The following is a 27,322-nucleotide window of genomic DNA, read 5'->3' as shown; positions in this document are numbered from 1 at the left end:
GGAGCAACGCAGCTCATCAATCACTCACTCTCTCATAATACACTCAAAGCCTACCAGACAGCTTGGAAGGCGTTCAATAAATTTCTCACATCCTGCTGTAAAGGACCAACAGATGTCAAACAGGTACTGGCCTTCACTTCATACTGCCACACTCAGCTGGCCTTATCTTACAATACCATTCGGCTATACCTAGCCGGCATACAACATTTCTTGACACTTCAAGACCCCACAAAACCTTCACTGTTCTCATCACACGCCATACGAGCCATCCTAAGGGGCATTCAGAAACAACAACCAGTGACCAGCTCCAAGCGCTTACCCATTACGGGGCCCATCTTCAGGGATATGTCGACTATTCTGGCTACTTCGCCATTCGGTCTGCTCCCCAGCACGGTCCTACAAGCAGCCATATATTTGGCTTACTATGGGTTCTTGCGACCTGGCGAATTCACCTATAACAACCCCACAGACCAAGTACTATGCAGACGGCACTTGCGTCGCTACCAAGACCATTTCATCCTTCACCTCGAGGTCTCTAAAACCCAGCAAACAGGCTCTGGAGTGGACATTCACTTGTACAAAACCAATAACAGCTGGTGTCCAGTCACCGTACTCAACCGTCTCCTGTCACTCCTGCCTGAACAACCGGACACCAGTCCTCTTCTACCATTCCCAGTTAAACCCTTAAGCGCCTGTCAGTTTGTAAAACACATAAGGATACTTCTCCGCAATCTTCACCTTAACCCCAGTCAGTACTCCGGACACTCCTTTCGCATCGGAGCAGCCTCCGCAGCATCCCGCCATGGGGTTCCAGACCACGTCATCAAAAGACTAGGCAGGTGGAAATCAGCCTGCTTCGCCCGGTATATCCCCAATCCTCAAGTAGAGATGGCACAGGCATTCTCCAAATTGGCTCAATGAATAACTGAAAAACAATAAAATATTATACCCCTACCTGAATGTTTTTGTCCCCTTATTTTGGCATACCGGCCATTAGACCAAGGCACACTTTCAGGTCCATTTCATATGGTAAGTCCACACTTCCAGGTCTATTTCCGATGGTAAGTCTTATCTTAATTATAAATGTTATCTATGTCCATATCGGACATAGGGCTCCGACCATAAGTAGGAAGGCCAGTATGGTGGCCTGAATTTATGGGAGGAGCCCGGGGGGTATTTAAGCAGCCCGCTCACCTGTGGTGCTTGTCGGTTTCCTGTGCGCGATACCCACCCTCCCATCCCCATTTCACAGCATTTCTCAACTATTCATTTCTCTTTACAGAATAATCATTTCTTAAACCAGGGTATGCCCCCTTATTTTGGCATACCGGCCATTAGACCAAGGCACACTTTCAGGTCCATTTCATATGGTAAGTCCACACTTCCAGGTCTATTTCCGATGGTAAGTCTTATCTTAATTATAAATGTTATCTATGTCCATATCGGACATAGGGCTCCAACCATAAATATAGATATATATCAAGTGTATTCTATATACACTGAATACACTCGAATTTCCTGCAAACACCCCATAATATTCGTTGTTTGGCGAACACCCGATGTTCGAGTCGAACTTACGTTTGACTTGAAAATTGAGCTCATCCCAATAAGGGACAAGTAGATCATCATAAGGGACAAGTAGATTGTCATAATGGACAAGGAGATTGGGACCCCAATTTAGTCCCTTGGACAAGTCATTTAAAATGTTCACACCCCTGGAACCGTTTTTTACATAATGAAGATCAGCCATGGAGTATATCTGAGGTGTATATCAGGGTGTGCTTCTTCCCCACATGAGAGCTGTGATGTCCAGCAATATTTATATAGAAGACATTTTCTGCACTCAATACACCTTGAGGGTTGTGTGGGATCCCTAATGTACAGGAATACAGGACTGACTTCAGTGAGGAACAATTCTCTCACTCAGGACAGGCTTCTTTCCTGAGTGAGATCTCTGATGTGTGTAAACACTGGACTTCTGTGAAAAACATTTCCCGCACTCAGGACAAGAATACAGCTTCTCCCCCGTGTGACATTTCTGATGTCTGTAAAGACTGGACTTCGCTGAAAAACATTTCCCGCACTCAGGACAGGAATACGGCTTCTCCCCTGTGTGAGATCTCTGATGTTTGTGAAGTAAGTCCTTCTCTGAAAAACATTTGCTGCACTCAGGACAGGAATACGGCTTCTCCCTTGTGTGATGTATGTAAAGACTGGACTTCACTGAAAAACATTTCCCGCACTCAGGACAGGAATACAGCTTCTACCCTGTGTGAGCTCTCTGATGTTTGTGAATATTGGTCTTCACAGAAAAACATTTCCCGCACTCAGGACAAGAATACAGCTTCTCCCCTGTGTGACATCTCTGATGTTTGTAAAGATTGGACTTTGTTGAAAAACATTTCCAGCACTCAGGACAGGGACGGCTTCTCCCCCGTGTGAGATCTCTGATGTTTGTGAAGCAAGTCCTTCTCTGAAAAACATTTGCTGCACTCAGGACAGGAATACGGCTTCTCCCTTGTGTGAGATCTCTGATTTATGTAAAGATTGGACTTCTATGAAAAACATTTCCTGCACTCAGGACAAGAATACGACTTCTCCCCTGTGTGAGTTCTTTTATGCACATTAAGACCGGATTAATTTGCCTGCACTCAGTACAGGAAAACCTCTTCTCTGTTGGAAGGACGGCACCATCCCTCACAGTCTGAGGTTCCTCAGGATAAGAGGAATACAATGGTCCATCTACACTGTGTGGTGCCGGATGGACATTTGAGGTAGTCGGGTTTTCTCCTGGACTATACTGTGTGATGTCCTCATCTTCTACTTTACAGTCTGGAGACAAAGTGAGACAATCCTCTGAGGTTTTCCTCATCTCCCGTCCATCTACTAAAATAGAAATAAAAAGATTATTACTAGACATGAGCAGATTGGTTCCCCTAAACCAGGACTCCGCCCATATCAGGCAGCTTTGTCTCTGAGGATCTTACAATTCCCCCCTCAAGGTAACTAGTAAATGGGTCCTCTGTAGGGCGGCAACTAATGATTATTTTCAGAATTGATTAAATTGGTCGATTGTTTCAATTAATCGACTAATTGGATAAAAACCTCAAAAAAAGGTCAGTGTATAATTTAGTTAATATTCTTGAATATCTATATAAAAATATAGATATATATTTGTATATATATATAAATATCCAGATATATAGTTGGGTATTTAATCCACTCTGAGAATAACAGACAGATAGATGTATTATTAGGAGGGACAATCTGTTACATATCAGATTTAGAGATCAATATTATTTAAATATAAAAAAGAGGTAAAACTCTGTTTTGCAGATGATCAGACAGGAGTGTAATAAAATATGATGGATGACAGACTCCCTTGTCATAGACAGGTAGGTGGGTACAAGCTCCCTGCACCTGATGTCACTTATGCTGGCCGTACACAAACTCATTTTTCTTTCAAAAAAACATTCATCCAATTTTCTAACCATTAGTGGGGTCAAATCGGTGTTCATTTTCCACCACAGTGATGGGAAGATTCAAAGGAACAGAAAACTTTTCTCCATCCAACAAATTTTCAAATAGTGTATGTGGTTTTTGCTCAGAAGTTACATCCATTTGAAAATTGAATATTAAAAGCAAGTGGAAATTTTCAAACTAGATATAGAATAATTCTGCGCTACCCTAAAACGAAAGACAAGGAAGCAGCCAACACGACCAACAAAGTGTAAAATGGAAAAACAACAAAAAAGTGTGGTGCTGAACAATGTCATATAAAACTGTAAACAAGTCAATAGACAGTAAGGAGGATCAATTGTATCTGCTTTTAAGCATATAGTCCTCATATGAAATTCAAAGATACATAGTCTATATGGCAATATGTTAAGACAAAATATTGAAGACTTATATAGACATCTTGACTGAAAATTCGCTCACTACCACCAAGAGTTGAGGAGGCTTACCAGATGAGGTGGACCCAATGGGGCATACGCCGGATTGGGTCGGACAAGGCTTAGGTGGTGAGTGGCTGTATATACTCCAAGAAGGATGCGGTCTCACGAGTTTGTTGTATTCATCCAGATAATACCAGGAACTTGAGAGGTGTGCGCAATCTCCCGGATGTGGGAGGTCATGTAGATCTTAAGGAAGTGGTGAGGTGTTCCATAAGCAAACCCCTTTCAATGGCATTGCATGCTTTGTAGTGACTTGGAAAAAACATATGGGAACCGCCTTGTGCAGGCTTTCAAAGTTCCAAAAGATGTTAAACTCTTTAAAATATACAGCATATATGAGCAAGGGGGTCACAGGATTTCTGGACGCATATATCTGCCAAACGTGTAACCGCTTGAGTTTTGATGCTGTATATTTTAAAGAGTTTAACATCTTTTGGAACTTTGAAAGCCTGCACAAGGCGGTTCCCATACTCCTTACTGTCTATTGACTTGTTTACAGTTTTATATGACATTGTTCAGCGCCACACTTTTTTGAAATTTTCAAACTACACTCGTCCATTCATTGAATGTACAAATAATTTTCATACAAATATCTGTGGGAATATTCTGGTCCAAAAATGGATCCGTGTATGGCCAGCATAGGACATTTATTAGCAGCAGCATGTTTTTTTTTTTTAAATCATGTTATGATGGCGTTAAAAAAATAATCCTTTATTGTAGAAAAACAGCAGATAATCACTACTATAAAGGGATTCATTTATACTGTGAAATAGTGAAAGTAATATATCTTATATCATATATATTATAATAAATATACCCAGAATTAGGATATATGGGGATTTTACCTGGGAGTCACACATGAAGCTATATGGAGGTTAGAGTGCAAAAAAAACCTTTTATATAACCTCCTCATATCCGCGCTATTGCCAAATGACGGCAACAGCATGGATCTACTTTGCCGGGACGACGTCTATTGACATCGTCCCCTTTCCTCGTTCCCAGCGTGCTCTCATGATTCCTCGGGGAAAATCTGTGTTGGCCATGTCCTTTGGACACAGCCAATCACAGATCGCTGTAAATGGCCAATCACAGCAGCCGTTTACAGTGCGATCGGCGGTGCCAATGAGAGATGATCTCATATGTAAACAATTGAGATCATCTCTCATTGCCGGCTCTCTCTCCTCACACAGAGACAGCGTGTGAGGAGAGAGAGCTTCTGTGAACAGTGTGTGAGTAAAATCGTCAGTCTAAAACACAAAGTGTGCCCAAAAAGTGCCCAACAGTGCCCACAGTGACATCTATCTAGTGCCATCTGTGCGCATCAGTGCCCACTTGTGTCATCAGTGCATCATCTGTGCCATCAGTGCCCATCTGTGCCCATCTGCAATCAGTGCGCATCTGTGCAATCAGTGGGCATCTGTGCAATCAGTGCGCATCTGTGCCACCTCATCAGTGCCCATCTGTGCCACCTCATCAGTGCCCATCTGTGCCACCTCATCAGTGCCCATCTTTACCAATCAGTGCCCATCTGTGCCGCCTCATCAGTGCACATCTGTGCTGCCTCATCAGTGCCCATCTGTGCTGCCTCATCAGTGCCCATTTGTGCCACCTCAACAATGCCCATTTGTGCCACCTCAACAGTGCCCATCTGTGCTACCTCAACAGTGCACATCTGTACCAATCAGTGCCACCTCATTAGTGCACATCTGTGCAATCAATCAGTGCACATCTGTGCCGCCTCATCAGTGCCCATCTGTGCCGCCTCATCAGTGCTCATCTGTGCTGCCTCATCAGTGCCCATCTGTGCCGCCTCATCAGTGCCCATCTGTGCCGCCTCATCAGTGCACACCTGTACAATTTCATAACCACCAGCAGTCATGTCCAAAAAAAGCTTTTCCGCCGAGGAGGCGTACCAAATTCTTTCCACGGCCGACGAGAGCAACGGGGAGCTCTCTTTTTCGGATTCCCTTTCCAATTCGGATTCGGAGTCTGAGGTAAATTACGAGCCAGTCCTCAGTAGTGGAACACTAACAGACTCAGAGGAGGAAGAAATTTAGCCCGCCAAACTAAGGCGTTCTGGTGAGAAGGCAGTGGCATCCACCACCACCGCAGTGGCATCCACTAGCACCGCAGTGCCATCCACCAGCACCGCAGTGCCATCCACCAGCACTGCAGTACCTCGGCAAGAAAGGCCAAGTACCAGTGGGGTGTCACCTCAGCCCCAAAGGGTTAGGTCCCATGCCAGCCTACCCTATGCTCTTCAGAACCCCTTGTGACTTCCTCCTAATTCAGTAGAAGCTAGAGTGCCCCCTTTCACTGCCCAGCCAGGAGTCCAGGTGGACACAGAGAATTTAACCCCAATTAATTTTTTTCATTTAATTTTTACGGAGGACATGTTGCCGTCAATTGTGGCCCAGTGCAACCTGTATGCACAGCAATTTATTTAGCAAAATCCCACATCATATTATGCCCATCCCTATGAGTGGAGAGACCTAACAGTGGAGGAGTTCAAGGTTTTTTTGGGCCTCACATTTAATATAGGACTCACCAAAAAAAATGAATTACGTTCCTATTGGTCAACCCACCCCCTCCACCACATGCCTCTCTTCTCCGCGGTAATGCCCAGAACCAGGTATCTGATGATAATGAGGTTCCTACATTTCAGTGACAATACCCAGTGCCCTCCCCGAAATGACCCAAATTATGACAGGCTTTACAAAATTCGGCCAATATTAAATTATTTTTCTGAAGTATTCCCCCAGCTGTTCACCCCGGACCAAAACATATGTGTGGATGAGTCCCTTATTAAATTTAGTGGCAGGCTTAAAATTAGGCAATTTATCCCCAGCAAAAGGGCCCGCTGTGGGGTGAAGGTGTACAAACTATGTGACCGAGCCACAGGGTATACATATACCTTCATAGTGTACGAAGGGAAGGACACCCAGCTGCAGCCCCCTAATTGCCCGGACTACTTTAGAACCAGCTGGAAAGTTGCTTGGGACCTCATATACCCCCTACTGGAGAAAGGCTACCACCTGTATGTAGACAACCTCTACACTTCTCTGCCCCTGTTCCACAACCTTCACCGGAAGAAGACGCCAGCATGTGGCACAATAAAAAAAGAATCGGAAGGGCTTTCCTCAAAGTCTTGTTAATAAGAAGTTGAGAAAAGGAGAAACGGCAAGTCTGCAAAACAAAGAGATTCTGGCAGTGAAGTGGAGGGACAGAAGGGATGTGTACATGTTGTCTTCCATCCACAATAACACCTATGTGGAAATCCCCAGAAGGAATGGCCCCATCCGAAAACCAACATGCATCCATGAATACAATTTGTTTATGGGGGGAGTCGACTTCAACGATCAAATGTTGGAACCATACCTTGCCACAAGACGGACATACCACTGGTACAAAAAAGTAGCAATTTATTTTTTTCAATTGGCCATATTCAATTCCTATATAATTTACCGCAACTCCACCCAAAACCCCCAACCCTTCCTTGGCTACCAGGAGGAAATTTACACTGCCCTTATATTACCGAACGGCCCACCAGAAAACATCCGATCAGATGTTCCAAGTCGACTCTCCGAACGCCACTTTCCAGATAAACTCCCTCCCAAACCAACAGGCCAAAGACATCAAAAAAGATGTAAGGTGTGTATCAGAGCAGGAGTCAGAAGAGACACATCTTATTATTGTGCACAATGTCCTTCTGAACCAGGCCTCTGCATAGGTGAATGTTTCCGCCGTTACCATACTTCACTAAATTATTAGTGAAGTATGGTAAACGTAATCCTCAGTTCCTGCCTTCACACCCCTTATGCCACTGCCTGCTCTGTAACTGACCCTGGCTTGTTATTCGACCATGCTTCTGCCTAATGATTCTGTACATACCTCTGCCTGATCTGGAACTGACCCTGGCTTGTTATTCGACCATACTTCTGCCTAACGATTCTGTACATACCTCTGCCTGATCTGGAACTGAACTTGGACTGTTTGACCATGCCTCTTGCCTGCCTCTTGGACTGATCTTGTAGCCTGCAACTGGACTAATGGGATTCAACACAGGGGTCTCACATTTGTGAGGGGCTCCAGAATAGTTTTTCTGGATGAAGAAAACAATTTTCTTTGTTTTCTCATTCCTAGATTAGGGTCTGGAGACTCGGAGGCTTCAAAGAGATTTGGGTGAGAGAAGCCTCTACCCCATCCCCATTCTGTCCTGAATGAGGCCCTACTTCTGCCTGCTGCCTGTAGGACTTACTGCCGTCATGCCTCTGTTTGTCGCACTGACCACAGCACATGGACCATGTTCCTGCCTACTGCCAAGACCAATATTTTGGCACTGCTGACAATCTCTGCCTGCACTGACCCTGCACTGCACTGGCCTATGGACAGTATCCCTGCCTGCTGCCTGTACTGACTATGGACAGTAATCCTGCCTGCTGCCTGAAAAATTGTGTTCACTGTTTCTGACCAAGTCCCTGCCTGCTGCCTGGACCAGTGCTATCCTCCTGTGGACAACTGTGCTACTAAAACCACAGGTAATCTTTTGTTTACCCTTTGCTCAGCATAATGTATTTTGGGGTATAATTCTTGGTATGTGCATGCTATGTGTCCCTGGAACACCTGACGGTGTTCTTGCATGTTGGATCTCTGTATGTGGCCAGGCTGTGTAAAGGTCCCACACATGTGGTATTGCCATACTCAGAAGGAGTAGCAGAATGTATTTTGGGGTGTCATTTTTGCTATGTAAATGCTATGTGTTCGAAATATCTTACAAAACGGACAACTTTATGTAAAAAAAAATGCGTTTTAATTTTTTTCCACATTTTCCAAAAACTTCTGGAAAAAAATGAACCGTTCAAAAGACTCACTATGCCTCATAGATTATACGTTGGGGTGTTAGCTTTCCAAAATGGGGTCATTTTGTGGGCGTTTCCATTGTCCTGGTGCTCCAGGGCCTTCAAAAGTGTAATAGGTGGGTGAGAAATGAGATGTGTAATTTATGCTCGTAGAACGCCTGAAGGTGCTACTTCAATATTAGGCCTCTGTATGTGGTCAGGCTGTGTAAAAGACTGACACATGTGGTATCATTATACTCAGGAGGAGTAGCATAATGTATTTTGGGGTGTTATTTTTGCTATGTACATGCTATGTGTTGGAAATATCTTATAAACAAGCATTTTTTATTAAAAAAATGCGTTTTCATTTTTTTCCACATTTTACAAAAACTTCAGGAAAAAAAATTAACCGTTCAAAAGACTCATTATGCCTCATATATTATACGTTGGGGTGTTTGCTTTCCAAAATGGGGTCATTTTGTGGGCGTTTCCATTGTCCTGGTGCTCTAGGGCCTTCAAAAGTGTAATAGGTAGTCAACAAGTTATATGGGTAATTTATGCTCCTTGAACACCTGATGGTGCTCCCTGCATGTTGGGCCTCTGTATGTGGCCAGTTTGTGAAAAAGTCCCACACATGTGGTATTGTAATACTCAGGAGGAGTAGCAGAATGTATTTTGGGGTGTCATTTGTGGTATGCACATTCCATGTGAGAGAAATAAGCTATTACAATGACAATTTTCTGAAAAAAATATAAAAAATAAAATAAAATCTTAATTTGCAAAATAATTGTGGGAAAAAATGACAACTTCAAATAACTCACCATGCCTCTTACTAAATACCCCGGAATGTCTACTTTCCAAAAAGGGGTCATTTGGGGGGCATTTGTACTTTCCTGGCTTGTTAGGGTCTCAAGAATTGAGATGTGCCTCAGTACATCAGATGTGATCATTTTTTTATGATTTGCACCATAGCTTGTAGACTCTATAAATTTAACACAGACCACATAATATCCACTAATTTGGGTTTTTTTTTTACCAAAGATATGTAGCAGTATAAATTGTGGCCAACATTTATGAAGAAAAATTGCTAATTTGCGAAATTTTATCACAGAAACAAAGAAAAAAGCATTTTTAAAAAAAAAATTCGGTATTTTTCATTTATAGCGCAAAAAATAAAAAACCCAGAGGTGGTCAAATACCACCAAATGAAAGCTCTATTTGTATGAAAATAAGGACAAAAAAATCATTTGGGTACAGTGTTGCATGACTGAGTAATTGTCATACAAAGTGTGAGAGCACTGAAAGCTGAAAATTGGTCTGGGCAGGAGGGGGGTTTAAGTGCCCAGTAAGCAAGTGGATAAATTAGTACTGAAAGCTGAGACTTTTTTCATGGATGTAATAATTTGATATATAATGCACAACACTGGTAAACTTTTACTTTAACCACTTGCCTCCTGGGCACTTTCACCCCCTTTCTCCCAGGCCAATTTTGAGCTTTCAGCGCTCTCATACTTTAAATGACAATTAGTCATGTAACACTGCACCCATATGAAATTTTTGTCCTTTTTTTTCACACAAATAGAGCTTTCTTTTGGTGGTATTTGATCACCACTGGAGGTTTTTTTTTTTTTTTTTACGCTATAAATGAAAAAAGACTGAAAATTTTGTAAAAAAAAAAAAAAAGCATTTTTCTTCGTTTCCATTATAAAATTTAGCAAATTAGTAATTTTTCTTCATAAATTTTGGCCAAAATTTATACCGCTACATTGCTTTGGTAACAATAACCCAAATTAGTGTATATTATTTGGTCTTTGTGAAAGTTATAGGGGTTGAATTACTAAAGGTAAATAGACTGCAGTTGCTCCAGAGCTAAGTAAATGAGGTAAAGGTTCACTTTGCAAAATATGTCCAGTCACATGCAAGAAAAATTTAAAACACAGCATTCTTGCTTGCACGTGATTGGATGATAGAAGTCAGTAGAGCTTCCTCTCATTTACTAAGCTCTCGAGCAACTTCACTTTGCAGAGTGCTCAGTCTATTTGCCTTTAGTAAATCCCCCCCCATAGAGTCTACAAACCAGTGGGGTAACTAGAACCTTCAGGGCCAGATGCAAGAAACCATGAGGAGCCCTTCCCTCCGAGCCCAATCACAAGTGCAAAGTTTGTATGTTAGTTCTACCACTGGTATCAGTTTTTTTTCCTACCATTTGTTTTATTAATTTTTTACAATATTATGTTTTTAATATTTAAAAAAAAAATTTTTAGGAGCCCCATTGGGGGCTTTGGTGAGATATCAGGGGTATAAAGAGACCTCTGATGTTTCACCTTTGAGACAGACAAAGGAGATTGAGGACACAGCCCTCCATCTCCTTCTCTGGAGTCTCAGCAGCACAGAATGAATGGACAGGAAAAGCTCTGTACAGAGCTTCCTGTTCATTCATAAACTGAAGCGTAGGCAGTTTACTATGTTTCAGTTATGAATAGACAGAGTCAGGGATCGGTACAGATCACCGACTCTCCATTCAGAGAAGGCTTCAACCTGACAGATTCACCACAGCAGCCAGCGGCAGAGGGGAGAACTCTGCAGAGCTATGAGGATAAGGGGGGACAGGAAAAAGCATAGGGGGGCTGGAGAGCACACAGGGGGACAGCAGAATGAAACTGCATAGGAGGAGCTGTTGGGGTGGCTGCATATAAATGAATGAATGAATAATTTGTAAAGCGCTGCAAATGCGAACTGAATCGCCTCAAGGCACTGAATGCGTTTGTGTTGTCAGCTTCTTAGAAGAGGAAGGTCTTGAGTTTTTTCCTGAAGGCCAGATGGTTTTCTTCCATGCGGATGTGAGTCAGAAGTGCGTTCCATAGCCGAGGTCCTTGGACTGCGAACCTTCATTCTCCCTTTGCTTTCTAGCGGAATTTGGGAATGAGGAGGAGGTTTTGTTTAGATGATCGAAGGTTGCGATTGGGTGTGTAGTGTTTTATTTTATCTCGAAGGTATTGAGGAGCGATTCCTTGTATGCATTTGTGGGTGAGGCAGAGGGTCTTGAATGTGATCTAGTTCTTTACAGTTAGCCAATGTAGTCTCCTCAGGGATGGGGAAATTGACTCCCAGGGCTTTTTTCCTGTTAGCAGTCTTGCCGCCGCGTTTTGGATGACCTGTAGACGCGCAAGCTGATATTGGGGTAATCCTATGTAGAATGAGTTTGCGTAGTCAAGTCGTGAATTGATGATTGTTCCAACTACTGCTGCTCTGTCCTCTTCTGGGATGAAGGGGATGAGTTTACGTAGCAGGCGGAGGAGATGGTGAGATCCACTAACTACTGATCCTATTTGTGCATCCATTGTCATTTCTGAGTCAAAGATACTGTACCTCTTTACTCGGTGCAACCTCAGCTTTTATATTTGACCAAAAAATTGGGTAATTTATTTCATTTTTGTGTCCTTAAAATGAACTTTTGTGTATTTTTTATAGAAATTTTCCGTTTCCTAGACTTTTGCGGTAATATCGTGTGACATAAAAAATTGTAACTGCCGCTATTTTATTCTCTGGGGTGTCTACTTTCAGAAAATATATCATGTTTTGGGAGTTTTATATAATCTTCAGGCCTAAAATGTTTTTTTTAATTCCTTCCCACCCAGCCTATAGCAGAATGACAGCCAGGTGGGGGTTCCACTATTCTGACGGGACGTCATATGACATCCAGAAGAATAAGCCGATCGGGTGCACGGCGATCAGTGTTGTGGTGTGTTGTTCTGACACACCACATCTCTATTTTCGGTAAAGAGCCTATGATGTAGGCTCTTTACCATGTGATCAGCTGTCCAATCAAAGCTAATAACATTGTAATCAGGAGTTGCCGGTTATCAGCTTTCCTTTATTCATGCTGACAAGGTGCGAGTAGAGGAGAAACGATCAGCGGCTCACCTGACAGGGGGGATCTGCACTGATATTCAGCATTGATTATCAGTACAGGCCCATCAGTGATTATCGCCAGTGATGCCCATCAGTGTCCATCAGGGATGCTTGTCAGTGCCTCCTCATCAGTGAAGGAGAAAACTTACTTATTTACAACATTTTATAACAGAAACAAAGAGAAACTATTTTTTTAATTTTCTGTCTTTTTTTATTTGTAGCACAAACATAAAAATCCCCAGTGATTATCAAACACCACCAAAAGAAAGCTCTATTTGTGGGGAAAAAAGATAAAATTGTCATATGGGTACAGAGTTACATGACCACACAATTGTCATTCATAGTGTGAGAGCGCTGAAAGATGAAAATTGGCCTGGGCAGGAAGGGGGTAAAAGTATCCAGTATGGAAGGGGTTAGACATGTGCACAAAAAACCCACAAAACCAGTTCTGGCAGTGAAAGGGTTAAAGGAACTCACAGAGTTCTGTCCTTTGCCGATGTCGGCTTGTAGTTTTCAATAAACTTGTACACCGCTGCTGAGCTCTCTGGTAGATGAAGAACAAGGAGATTGTCAGAAGGGACAAGGAGATTGGGACCCGATCTAGTCCCTTGGACAAGTCGTTTTTTCTACCAGGGGAACACCCCTGGAACTGTATCTTACATGATGAAGATCAGCCGTGGAGTATATCTGAGGTGTATATCAGGGTGTGCTTCTTCCCCACATGAGAGCTGTGATGTCCAGCAACATTCATATAGAAGACATTTCCCGCACTCAAGTCACTAATACACCTCGAGGGTTGTGTGGGATCCCTGATGTACAGGAAGACAGGACTTCAGTGAGGAACAATTCCCTCACTCAGGACAGGAAAGTCGCTTCTCCCCCGTGTGAGATCTCTGATGTCTGTAAAGATGGGAATTCTGTGAAAAACATTTCCCACACTCAGGACAGGCATACGGCTTCTCCCCTGTGTGAGATCTCTGATGTGTGTAAAGATTGGACTTATGTGAAAAACATTTCCCGCACTCAGGACAGGAATATGGCTTCTCCCCCGTGTGAGATCTCTGATGCATGTAAAGATTGAACTTCTGTAAAAAACATTTCCCACACTCAGGACAGGAATACAGCTTCCCCTCCGTATGAGATATCTGATGTGTGTAAAGATCGGACTTCTGTGAAAAACATTTCCCGCACTCAGGACAGGAATGCAGCTTCTCCCCCATGTGAGATCTCTGATGTGTGTCAAGATTGTACTTCACTGAAAAACATTTCCCGCACTCAGGACAGGAATGTGGCTTCTCCCCCGTGTGAGATCTCTGATGTGTGTCAAGATGGGACTTTACTGAAAAACATTTCCCGCACTCAGGACATGAATATGGCTTCTCACCTGTGTGAGATCTCTGATGTCTGTAAAGACAGGAATTCACAGAAAAACATTTTCCACACTCAGGACAGGAATATGGCTTCTCTCCTGTGTGAGATCTCTGATGTATGGAAAGACTGGACTTTACTGAAAAACATTTCCCGCACTCAGGACAGGAATACGGCTTCTCCCCCGTGTGAGATCTCTGATGTGTGAAAAGATGGGACTTCTGTGAAAAACATTTCCTGCACTCAGGACAGGAATACGGCTTCTCCCCCGTGTGAGATTTCTGATGTGTGGAAAGATGAGATTTCACTGAAAAACATTTCCCGCACTCGGGACAGGAATACGGCTTCTGCCCCGTGTGAGATTTCTGATGTGTGGAAAGACTGGACTTCTGTGAAAAACATTTCCTGCACTCAGGACAGGAATACGGCTTCTCCCTCGTGTGAGATCTCTGATGTGTGTAAAGATGGGACTTCCTTGAAAAACATTTTCCACACTCAAGACAGGAATACGGCTTTTCCCCTGTGTGAGATCTCTGATGTCTGACAAGGTCTGATTTTTGTATAAAGCATTTCCTGCACTCAGGACAGGAATACGGCTTCTCCCCGGTGTGAGATCTTTTGTGCACATTAAGATTGGATTTAAAACGGAAACACTTCCCGCATTCAGTACAGGAAAACCTCTTCTCTGTTGGAAGGACGGCACCGTCCCTCACAGTCTGAGGTTCCTCAGGATAAGAGGAATACGATGGTCCATCCACACTGTGTGGTGCCGGATGGACATTTGAGGTAGTCGGGTTTTCTCCTGGACTATACTGTGTGATGTCCTCATCTTCTACTTTACAGTCTGGAGACAAAGTGAGACAATCCTCTGAGGTTTTCCTCATCTCCCGTCCATCTACTAAAATAAAGATAAAAAGATTATTACTAGACATGAGCTGATTGGTGTATAATTTAGTTAATATTCTTGAATATCTATATACAGCGGTAAATATAAATATCCAGATATATAGTTGGATATTTAATCCACTCTGAGAATAACAGACAGATAGATGTATTATTAGAGGGAGAATCTGCTACATATCAGAATCAGAGATCAACATTATTAAAATGTAAAAAAGAGGTAAAACTCTGTTTTGCAGATGATCAGACAGGAGTGTAATATAATATAATGGATGACAGACTCCCTTGTCATAGACAGGTAGGTGGGTACAAGCTCCCTGCACCTGATGTCACTTATGCTGGCCGTACACAAACTCATTTTTCTTTCCAAAAAACATTCATCCAATTTTCAAACCATTAGTGGGGTCAAATCGGCGTTCATTTTCCACCACAGCGACGGGAAAATTCAAAAGATTTTCAAATAGTGTATGTGGTTTTTGCTCAGAAGTTACATTCATTTTAAAATTGAATGTTAAAAACAAGTGGAATTTTCGAACTACACTCGTCCATTCAGCGAATGTACAAATAATTTTCATACAAATATTTGTGGGAATATTCTCGTCCAAAAATCGATCCGTGTATGGCCAGAATAGGACATTTAGACCCCTTTCACACCAAGGCGCTTCAAAAACGCCCTAAAACGCCTTAGCGTTATTACCACGTTTTTACAGCGTTTTAGGGGCGTTAGCGTTAAAATTAACGCAACACTGCAGGCGTTTTAACAGCGTTTTTCAAGCGTTATTGAAGCATGTGTATTGATGCTATCTTTCTGCTTGCATGTTTATCCTTTGTGATATCATGTAAAACAAGCAGTGTCTTGTAAAGTAGCAAGCAGTGTCTTGTTTTACTTCAAATCTTAATTTTTCTGGGATTAATTCTTTTTTTTTGGCACTTTAATTTTGTTTTTTTGGCACTTTGATGGTCTGTTTAATCATTCTGACCTTCCCACAAGTTCAGTCCTGTTGCTGTACATCTCTCATTTCTGCTTGCATGTTTACCTTTTTGTGAGATCATGTGAATTTTCTACAGCTCAGGGCGGATTATAGGCGCTATTCAGGCATTTTTACAGCGTTTTCAATTCATTTCAATGGAGAGGGGCGTTTTTGAAGCGCTTTTTTCAACGCCCAAAAGCTGCTCCAAAGATGCTGCTTGCAGGACTTTTCTCAACGCCCCACCAGCGTAATGCCTCAGTGTGAAAGGGTCCATTGAGATGCATGGGGAGGGTTTTATGAGCGTTTTAATTGCGTTATTTTTAGCGCTAAAACGCTGCAAAAACGCCTTGGTGTGAAAGGGGTCTTAGTAGCAGTAGCATGAGTTATGATGGGGTTAAAAAAATAGTCCTTTATAGAACAAAAACAGCAGATAATCACTACTATAAGGGATTCATTTATACTGTAAAATAGTGAAAGTAATATATCTTATATTATATATATATAATAAATATACCCAGAAGTAAGATATATGGGGATTTTACCAGGGAGTCACACATGAAGATGTATGAGGGGGGGACTTTTATATTAAAATAGTACTGAAAGCTGAGACTTTTTTCATGGATATAATAATTTTATATATAATGCACAATACTAGTAAACTTTTACTTTAAATATAATAATGCCTTCTATCACCTCCAGTCTATCAGCCTCCGCCTTCTCTGGGGTCAGATGCTGATCTTCCTGCACAGTGACCTTAAAGTCATTGTAAATGTTGGATTTCTTTGTTTTAAACAAACTTGTCATACTTACCTGCTCTGTGTAATGGTTTTTGCACAGAGCAAATATATAGGAAGTATAGTAGTATAGTATAGAATTTCCCTATAGCAAGATAAAAAACTTCTGCCTTTAGAATCACTTGCTTCCTTCTCTTGCCCAGGACTACATGTCCCATGAGGCATTGCTCCTCACACATTCAAGTTCTCAGGCATTTACTGACATGTATGGATGGTGTACTAAGCTGTATTTTCTGATATGTAAAGAAATAATGCATTCTGTATGGAGGCCAATTAATCGACTGACCAAGTAATCGTTTATGAATATAGTTGACAACTATTTTCATAATCGATTATAATTCATTAGTTGTTTCAGCCCTACATCTCTGAATCTCCTACCAGTTCATTTCTTTATTCATGGACCTTAGTCAGAGAGTGAGGAAAGAATGAGAACTGTCTTTTATAGGAGTGACAGTGATGAGGTATTATAGGACGAGTGTCCCCACCCCCTCTATCACTCATTGCCATCTTCCCAACACAAGAAGTCCTGCACTTCCTTATTTAGTCCATGATTTAGTCATGAATAACAGCGGGGCTGAGCCCCACCAGAGGTCAGAGAGTGAGGCGGGGGGAGAACAACCAAGATGAAGACTGGACTGATCCTGAAGACCACCATCATTGGGTTATTGACTCCTCCCTCATTATCACTTTCTGTTTAAGGTTCCAAAGTTTGAGGATGTTATCAAATTATTATCAACATGTATAAGTCTGTGATATAAAATGTCCAGCTGGTAGAAAATGGGTGCAAAAAAGAGGTAAGGCCTATGTAATGTACAACGTATTATGTAGGATACAACAGTTAAGATTTTAGAGTATCAGAATGATGTTATGTACAATATAGAGTATATAGTGCAGGGGTCAGGAGTATGTAATGTACAATATAAATTATATTGTGTAATGGTCAGGACTCATAATATTGGTATTCAGTGGTAGATTATTTTTTTTCCATGAGACAAGTTGCAGAGGTCCCACACTGCTGCCTCCCATCTCCTGAGACTGCACTCAGTGACTTGGGTCTGAGACTATACAGACATATCCCTCCACCCGGCACAGCCAGCAGACAACAGAGCAAGTAATCCTGGGAAAATTGTTCTGTCAGACATCTTGCCATACCTGGGTATGGGGCAGAACACCCAAATCACATACCCCAGGTGCCTAGGTCAAATAACGCCTATGGTGAAAATGAACATTTTGCTGCCAGCTGAACCCCAGAATCTCCATAAATCCAGTCTAGATACATAAATTGTGTCTGCAGCACAGAGGAAGAAGATTATCCGAGAGAAATACAGGAATACAGGACGGGGAACACAGCTCAGGAAAGTGACCAGGGGATTACAGGCTGATATCACCCAGTCCCTGCCCTACTCTGGACCAATCAGTGAGCAGTATGGGTGGAGGAATGTATTTAGTGTTAATGACCCACCTGTGCTGATCTCTGTAGGAGTGTCCTCCTCTATAAATGTCCTCGTTATTCCATCCTCCTCCATAGACTGCTGATCATCCCTTACATACCTCTCTTCTTCTTCTGATTTAACCTCAAATTCTATATCAATTGGATCTCCACTCTAAATCAAGAAAATGAGAGAGAATATCATCTGTAAGATATAAGCTTTATTATTGTGACACGACATAAAAATCCACACATTGTCTCTATAAGTCTGTGTTTTATAAGCTCCATCCCACCAACCTTGTAACAGTGAGGGATGGTGTGACCTTCCTGTGTGGAATGCCGGGAATACAGAGGACGGGGACATCTCTCTGGTGGGTTCCTGGTATTAGGTGGCTCCATCATATCCTTGTGTCCTTCTGAAAACTCCTCCATTACTCCATACTCCTCATCCTCCTCTTTATACTCTTCTTTAACAACAATATTATCATTCCTGAGGTTTCCACTCTGAATATATAATAAAACATTCATTGTAACAAACATGCTGTGTATAAATCTGTTGTGTGTGTGGTATGGAATCTAAATTAAGATCTCGGTGTTTTGTTTCTCAGTGCCTCCAACCTTACAGTAAATTTGTGAACTTTGTTCAGATAATCAGTACATACCACAATACTTTCCTGAGTTTGTTAATTGATAGGAAATTCTTACCAATGTATAAATATCTTCCCAAAAAATTAATAAGTAAATAAGTTGACTTTATTAATTAACAAGTAAAGTTATACAATTTCATACAGAACTGGAATTTCTAGTGATTAATATTTCACACACACCTTATCAAAACATCAACACGGCAATAAAAACAATATTTCTTAATATATTACAAATAACTCAGGGGAGCCCAAATTGTTCTGTTAGAAAAAGATTTGCGGTAATCGCGCTTTACGTTCAAGAACACAATATCCCTTGTCGCTCAGGGAAACGGTCCTCTGAATTTCTCCGGCCGGAAGGAATCCAAAGTATGTCTCACGGAGTTAACAAATAGATATTGCCAATTTGAAAGAAATATTAATCCAACAGAGCTACGAAATTGAATGGGGCGATAAATGCTTTCCCTGGGACCACAATTTAAATTGATGTAATACAACTTATGTCTGAATTCCCCCAAACACGCCTTCAATAATACACACAGCCTAGACAATCAATATGGGCAAATGAATAATGATAAAACTACCCTACACACTGCACATGATAATGCTAACACATACATTGTAAAATATAATCCTTACAATTCTGAGAGAAAAAGATTAATAAATATTTGTATGGTCTGTATCTTACAAACAGTTTAAAAGGGGAAGATATTGGACAAAATCTAAGAACTTTGAGTGGTTCCAGTAGCAAGCTCCAGCAAGATGGGGAGTGGTCAAATATCAGAAGACTTCTTGATCGTCTAGGGGGTGTATGCGGCGTGTGGGTCTGTGATCCTCTCTATGGTCCTCACATCCTTTATACCATCTGGGACAATAAGCTCATAAAATTATCATAAGCTCAGCCCAGAAGGTTTGGCTTATTCTCCATTGGTTGGAGAACTCTAATGATTTACCTGGTGAGCTCAGGTAATATCATCTTCAGGCACTAGGTGTGTTTGAGGGCAGAAAAATGTGTTCTGAACTATTTATTAAAAGAAAATATGTTCTCTTTCATAATGGGCATCTACCTATATATTGGGGCTTATAAATATGTATCTATATTGTTCAGGGACCCCAGCAACTGTTACAAAATACAATACACTTAGTATAAATTTGATCAATTAATATCACACAAACTGGATGTTTATATGGATAAATGCATGACTCCTGCATATCCTATGAAGACCTATTTGTCTTGGGACAACACATGTTATATGAGTATTTTTATGTAGATGTGGTCACAGTTTCTACATCTTTATAATAGGTATCTAAACACAATCCTTAACTTGTTCTATATCAAAATATTATATTTCTACTTTATGATAGATTGCTCATTGGGTCAGTGGTTACTAAAATCATAGTTGTATCTGTGCCCTGGGATCTAATATAGGATTTGAATTATTTATAATACATATATTTTTAAAATACCACATGTTTAAATGGTTTAAATGTTCTCCTCAAGCCTTTGAAATGAACCTTGGACCGGCTCACTGAAGGTTTCGAGAAGGGTTTAGCTGTACAAACAATTACTCCTTTTAGACATTTCTAGACAATATCATTATAGTCTGTGTATGTATTTGGGACTGTTGTCGTTTTGGCGTATCATGAATGACTTGCCGACAAGCCGCCGTCAACATGGCTCGGCTGCACGAATCGCCGTTTTGTTACGTCGGTAACATAGACGACCACTAGGGGGCGCGATCACCGCCGGGCTCCTGCGATCGCTCGGGGCACACCGAGAACCAAATCTGTGTGTGTAAACAGACATTTTCCGATTCTCTGAGGGGAGAACAGACAGATCGTCTGTTCATACAGAGATCTGTCATCTCCCCTGCACAGTACATACAGATCTGTCATCTCCCCTGCACAGTCCCATCCCCCCTTCAGGTGTCCGTTTATGAAGCAGTGAAATCTATTCACTGCTTCATTCTCCGGCATTCACAGAGGAGATCTTTCTCCTCTGTGTGCCAGTTTATGAAGCAGAGTAGATCTCTTCTCCTTTGGAGGAGTGAAGTGACAAACGCTTCCAACATGCTTCTAACGCCCCCTGATACTGGAATCTCGTGAGACTTTACGAGATCACAGCACCAGAAATTCACAGAAACAACGAGATGTCAGTTTTTTAAGCAGTAAATTATCACCGCTCAATACACTGACAGACGGCGTGGTTAATGTTAAAAAAATAACGAGTCCCCCTACATTATATATATATATATATATATATATGTACACACACACACACATTATATATACATGTATATGCACACACATTATATATTTTTATACATATACACATTATATATATGTATACAGATAAATATGACAGGGGGACATGGTTACAGTGTTGGGGGGTCTGAACGAGGTATAAGGGAGTTAAAAATCTTCCTCCTTCCCCCTCAGATCCTCCTGGATTCCCACTTCACTCCCCGATTCTCCACCTCTGAGCTAGTGAATCGTGGAGTGTGAATTCTGACACAGATCGCCAGTGAGGAGCTGAGATCGCAGCTTCATAAACTGGCCGTTACTGTGTCAGTCAATGAGGATTCTCCATGTGCGGAGATCATCGGCGGGAGAACAAGTTCAAACACTTCTCCCCCAGATTATCTTTGCTTCATAGACTGTTTATGGACTGTGATCAGCGGCGATCCTCGGGATCACTGCTTCATAAACGGACACCTATGTTAGAACACACACTAGGAAACACTTAACCCCTTCACTGCCCCCTAGTGGTTAACCCCTTCACTGCCAGTGACATTTTTACAGTAATCAATGCAATTTTCTAGCATTGATCGCTGTAAAAATGCCAATGGTCCCAAAAATTAGTCAAAATTGTCCGACGTGTCCACCATAATGTCGCAGTCCCGATAAAAATTGCAGATCGCTGCCATTACTAGTAAAAAAAAAAAAAAAATAATAATAAAAAAGCCATAAAACTATCCCCGATTTTGTAGACGCTATTGCGCAAACCAATCAATATACGCTTATTGCGTTTTTTTTTTTTTATACCAAAAATATGTAGAAGCATACATATCGGCCTAAACTGAGAAAAAAAAATTATATTTTTTGGGGGGATATTTATTATGGCAAAAAGTAAAAAATATTGCGTTTTTCTTCAAAATTGTCTTTTTTTTTTGTTTAAAGCGCGAAAAATAAAAACCGCAGAGGCGATCAAATACCGCCAAAAGAAATCTCTGTTTATGGGAAAAAAAGGACGTCAATTTTGTTTGGGTGCACTGTCGCACGACTGCGCAATTGTCAGTTAAAGCAACGCAGTGCCGAATCGCAAAAAGTGCTCTGGTCAGGAAGGGGGTAAAATCTTCCGGGGCTGAAGCGGTTAACCTCACATCTCAGTCATTGTCTGAGGGAGAGCTTGAGTCAATATTGGGTTCTTACTAGGAAGGCGACCTCACCCTTCAATACAATGGGTTCATTTACCCAAGCTTTTCCTTTAATCAAAGGCTTTGTAACTTGGATCTGAAAACACAAATTTGACCATTGTCAGCTTGTTTTGTGTATATATGGCACTATTGTTCAGGCGTATTCAGTTTCAACATAAGTTTTGTCTCTTGACTTCAGCAATCAGCCTTCTCTGTTGGGAGGGGGGAATGCTCTCCTGGAGTGATGATTCCTAAGCTGTCCATATGAAAATTATACTATTTTGATGTATCTCGGCCATGACAGATCAGAACTACCAATAATTGTCAATCATCTACCTGATGATGGTGAGGGATGGTGTGATCTTCCTGTGTGGAATCCCGGTAATACAGAGGACGGGGACATCTCTCTGGTGGGTTTCTGTAGCTGGATGACTCCACTATGGTGTCCTGGTACAGATCTTTGTGCACTTTTAGAACCCCAGACTTTTCCATCACTCCATCCTCATCATCCTCCTCTTTTATCTCTTCTTTAACTTCAACTTTAGAATCTCTCAGGTTTCCACTCTAAATATAGAATAAAAATGACATCAATTGTAACAATTCAGATAATGTACAGATCCTAATGATACTATCAGTGATTGTTCCTCATCTACCTGATGATGGTGAGGGATGGTGTGACCTTCCTGTGTGGAATCCCGGGAATACAGAGGACGGGGACATCTCTCTGGTGGGTTCCCATTACTGGATCCATCTGTAGGAAACACACACACTGACTGAATACATTGTTTCTATGTGTTTATCAGATGATGGGGGATCTAGGTGGAGCCTCCGTACTGCTCTCTCCTTTACAATAAAGTCTCCTCTTACCCGGTGATGTGAGGGGCGGCTGATTGTCCATCATAACGTCTTTCCCTCACGTCTCCTGTCAGTAGCTCAATGATCTCTCTGGTGACTTCTAGAATCTTCTTATTTCTCTATTCTATCAGGGAGGGAGGTGGAGGCAATGTGATGGTCATATGATCTCCAGACTTCACAGGAGGAAAACTCTAGATTTGAACACATACAGTAAAATCAAATGACATTCCCAGAATCCTCCTCACCTCACCAATCAGGTCTCCATTTTTATCAAAACCCCACTGGGATATAATGTACCCAGACAGGGCCCCCACTCTGTAGGTTAAAAGCATGTTGCAAGCAATTCTGGGACCAACAATTTTGCTTTTGCTTGTGAGAGGGACATTGGGAGGAGGAGCTGTAAGGTCAGTGTGATGTCATAGGGTTTGCTTACTCTGGATGGAGGGACATTGGTAGGAGCTGTGAGGTCAGTATGATGTCATAGTATTCTCTGACTTTGTTTGGAGGGACATTGGGAGGAGGAGCTGTGAGGTCAGTGTGATGTCATAGGATTCTCTGACTCTGGATGGAGGGACATTGGTAGGAGGAGCTGTCAGGCCAGTGTGATGTCATAGTATTCTCTGACTTGGATTGGAGGGACATAGGTAGAAGGAGCTATGGGGGTACTCTGTGAGGTATCTGTACACACAGGGACATTGGGAGGAGGAGCTGTGGGGTCAGTGTGATGTCATAGGATTCTCTGACTCTGGATGGAGGGACATTGGTAGGAGGAGCTGTCAGGCCAGTGTGATGTCATAGTATTCTCTGACTTGGATTGGAGGGACATAGGTAGAAGGAGCTATGGGGGTGCTCTGTGAGGTATCTGTACACACAGAGTCATTTCTACCGGGTGCGTCACACATCTCCTAAATAAAAGATGAATGTTGAAAAAGGATTTGGGGTTGGGACTTTATATGAGGCAATAACTGCGATTTACCTCCATCCCTAGTAATTTGGAAAAAGCAAAAAGAGGTTGGGACTTTGTGTGAGGCACTCTGCTACATAACATAATATGAACCAATCAGTGTAAATATTATTTATTAAATACAAAAAGGCATACATGACATAGTAACATAGTAAAATTAATAAAATTGCATAATAAATAGTGGGTAACATATAAATCGTATATTGCAATCAATATATAGTACATATTAAGCTTACAATAAAAACTTAATAGACCTAGAAATGTAAGCCTGATTGTAATGGTAGCATATAACTCAATAATATTAGATTGGTGCATAATGATAATTTGATGGTAGTCAGGTAAGATGGTAGAACATGGGGGAATGTGACGTCGCATCATAGGAAAGCTCTACGCGTTTCGTGGTTAGTATACCACTCGTCAGGAGCAGATACAGGGTTTGGGATATATCTAGGATAAATTGCCAAAATTAGTAGAGTAAAAAATAATATATAAAAAATATGCAATTAAAAGGAAAGAGGGGGAGCAGACAAGGATCCCAACCACTCTTAGAAAGATAAATTTGTATATGGTAACCATAGTGGAATAATGCTAGATATAGCGTTATCCCCGGAAACTGAGGCAGTGTAACCCTGAGGCAAGGCATTGGCACCAGCAGCCAGAGAAAAGACATGTAGATAGGGATCTCCAGTGCTTAAGCTGTAATGTGTGGTAGAATATAGTAGTATACTGTAGTTGATTCCAAAAAAATTCCTGTAGAGATAAACATTGGAACAGTGAGCTAATGGTAGCCACTAAGTGCTGGAGAAAGAAGACACACCCAAGTGGGTAGAATACTCGGTGAGATGAAAAGAAAAAAGGAGAAAAAATAGGGACCGTAAGTGAACCAAAAAGGGTGAAAGATGAACGTTGTCTTTAGGCTTTGCCAGGACACATCATATTCCTGTGATCTCCGTGTACTCCGGAGACTTTACTGATCACATTTTAGGATGAATATCTGAGACTGGGATCATTATGGAGACATTCGTTTCCAGGACATTTACTATAAATTTAATTTTTCCCTCATTCTTCCTATTTGAATCTTATAAAATAAAGACATACATATTCCAATCCTCCCTAAATAACCCCCCCCATCACTAATAAAAGTCATATAAATCATTAGATGAAACCAAAAAATAGGATTGAAAGAGAAATCGGAGCAGGGACCTCTCCAATAGGGTCCTGCCTCTTTCAAAAGAGGAAGAAAGAAGAGGACTATTGCGGTACCATAAAGAGAAAACTTGATTTAAAAGAAATGTAAATTTATTTCAAAATTCATAAAAAGTCCTGTAAGGGACATGTTTGGTACATATTGATAATATTGACATACAAAAACAAACACAATAGTAATTGTTTACAGCATTGTTGACACTAAGTTTTAGTATAGCTAATGCCCACAAGGTGCATAGACAAAGGTTTATATGGTGTGATACTTGCAGACGTAACCTCTACGGTTTCGCGGTCACAGCCGCTTCTTCAGGAGGCGTCTGGTAGTATATAGTCTATGAAGGTGAAAAATATAGTATCAACATAACAAGCATAAATATATAGACAGTTTTGGAGAATACACAACTTAAATTGGAGAATATGCTCAAAATTTACAAATTGCACTCACCACACTATAACCAAGAGGGTCTTCCTGGAGTGATATTGTGAGACGCCCTCGAAGAGGCGTTCCCCCGGTGATCTATTAGTATAGACTGATGAGGTGAGAAGGTGATTGGTGGGAAAGGTGACACATCTCCAAAATGAGGAGAATGTTCCGGCCCCACAAGTAGGGAAATGTTCTGACCCTGAAGGGGTTAATCTAGGTTCCCACACTATATATGTGTGTATATCATCATCTGCTGGAGATAAAAGACATCACAGTGACTATGGAGGAAGAGGACGGACATGACGGGGGGTTACTGGGTGTAAATAGAAAATAAGATCTTATTACCTCGTCTACTGCTTCATCCAGCAATGTCTTCTCTCTACTTCCTCCCGATTCACCTCTCACCCGGAACTTCCTGTCTGTACCTGACATCACTTCCTGCCTGTTCCTGAACTAATTTCCTGTCTTCCATAGAGACTTCCTGTGTAGAAGTGAGATCGCCACCATGTGGAGCTCAGAGGAACTGCAGCCCCGAGAAACATCTCGTAGTGTGAACACGGCCTTGTGCTGTGTGTGTATGTACTGTATATCCTTATAGATGGGGTCATCTCCACTCCCACCAAGGGGGGTAAAAATATATTACTGCCTAGTCCAGCCTTTCTCAGTCAGGGTTCCTCTAAAGGTTTCTAGGGGTTCCTTAAACAATAAACAATTTCTGTAAATAATAATGGTCTAGAACTAGATGAGGGTGCGTTTCCCTGCACACCAAAAGGCCACTTAACTAAAACGTAACCTTTATAGCCCTTTCACAATGGGGGTGGTAGCGGTACAGCACCGCTAGTTTTAGAGGCGCTTTACCGATGTTATAGCAGTGCTTTCACCCCACTATTCGGACGGGAGCGGGGAGCTTTTAACCCCCTACAAGGGGTTAAAAGCATCCATGTAGCACCGCTGCTGAAGCGCTTTGCAGGCGCTTTGGCAGCACTGCCCATGCATTCCAATGGGCAGGGGTGGTAGAGGAGCGGTTTATACAGCACTCGCAAACCGCCCCAAAGATGCTGCTTGCAGGACTTTTTCTAATGACCTGCAAGCACACCGCCCCAGTGTGAAAACTTTCACACTGGGACTGCAGATGAGGCATTTTTCAAGCGCTTTACAGGCGTTATTTTTAGCGCTAAAACGCCTGATAAACGCCCCAGTGTGAAAGGGGTCTTATTGTAAATCATAAAAGGTATGTAAATGACCATATCAGGTATACCTATAGGATGAGGTCAATGTCATTATATATGAATCAACATTTTATCTCTATGTGGTAATATCATACCTCCCAACTTTTTGAGATGGGAATGAGGGACACCTATCAGCAAAAGTATGCAGGCATAGGACACACCCCTTGCCACGCCCCTTAAAGGAGAATTGTACAAAAAAACAAGCTTGGTTAAACCCACAAATGATTTTTTTAACACTACTATTCCTTTATATTGGCTTTTGGAATTTAAAAATGCAGTAATTTAGAAATCAGATGAAAGGTTTAGTGCTGGAAAACACTTTTTGATAGATTAAAAAGTGCATTTTATACAGTATACAACTAAGTGGATCAGACCAAAACGAGGGACAAATGAGGATGAATGAGGGACAGAGGTGC

At 41.7% G+C, this 27,322-nt stretch overlaps 2 protein-coding genes across 2 annotated transcripts in view; both read right to left on the bottom strand.

Moving 5' to 3' along the window:
- LOC141121933 (uncharacterized) overlaps positions 1-4,816 on the bottom strand; it is a 34,637-nt gene extending 29,821 nt beyond the window's left edge. Inside the window, 2 exon segments of the mRNA XM_073611684.1 lie at positions 1,913-2,473; positions 4,802-4,816. Coding sequence (XP_073467785.1) covers positions 1,913-2,473; positions 4,802-4,816 — 576 coding nt within the window.
- An 8,096-nt stretch (positions 4,817-12,912) lies between these two features.
- Positions 12,913-26,098, bottom strand: LOC141121943 (uncharacterized). The gene is made up of 8 exons (XM_073611707.1): positions 26,023-26,098; positions 25,699-25,930; positions 25,521-25,585; positions 23,096-23,274; positions 22,882-22,979; positions 18,466-18,672; positions 18,202-18,343; positions 12,913-14,972 (listed from the first exon to the last, which is right to left on the bottom strand). Exons 4-8 carry the CDS (start codon positions 23,127-23,129, stop codon positions 13,558-13,560), a joined length of 1,896 nt encoding a protein of 631 aa, XP_073467808.1. The 5' UTR covers positions 23,130-23,274; positions 25,521-25,585; positions 25,699-25,930; positions 26,023-26,098; the 3' UTR covers positions 12,913-13,557.
- Positions 26,099-27,322: the final 1,224 nt, after the last annotated feature.

Source organism: Aquarana catesbeiana, unplaced genomic scaffold (assembly GCF_042186555.1).
Source record: "Aquarana catesbeiana isolate 2022-GZ unplaced genomic scaffold, ASM4218655v1 unanchor235, whole genome shotgun sequence".
Taxonomy (NCBI): Eukaryota; Metazoa; Chordata; class Amphibia; order Anura; family Ranidae; genus Aquarana; species Aquarana catesbeiana.
This window is presented reverse-complemented; position numbering and strand designations above follow the sequence as displayed.

Coding starts and splice junctions, on each gene's coding strand:
- LOC141121943 (XM_073611707.1), bottom strand. CDS start 23,129: ATGATGGACAATCAGCCGCCCCTCACATCACCGG. Junction 18,673..22,881: donor CCATCCCTCACCATCATCAG/GTAGATGAGGAA, acceptor TTATATATTCAG/AGTGGAAACCTCAGGAATGA. Junction 14,973..18,201: donor TCCTACAGAGATCAGCACAG/GTGGGTCATTAA, acceptor TCTTTATTTTAG/TAGATGGACGGGAGATGAGG.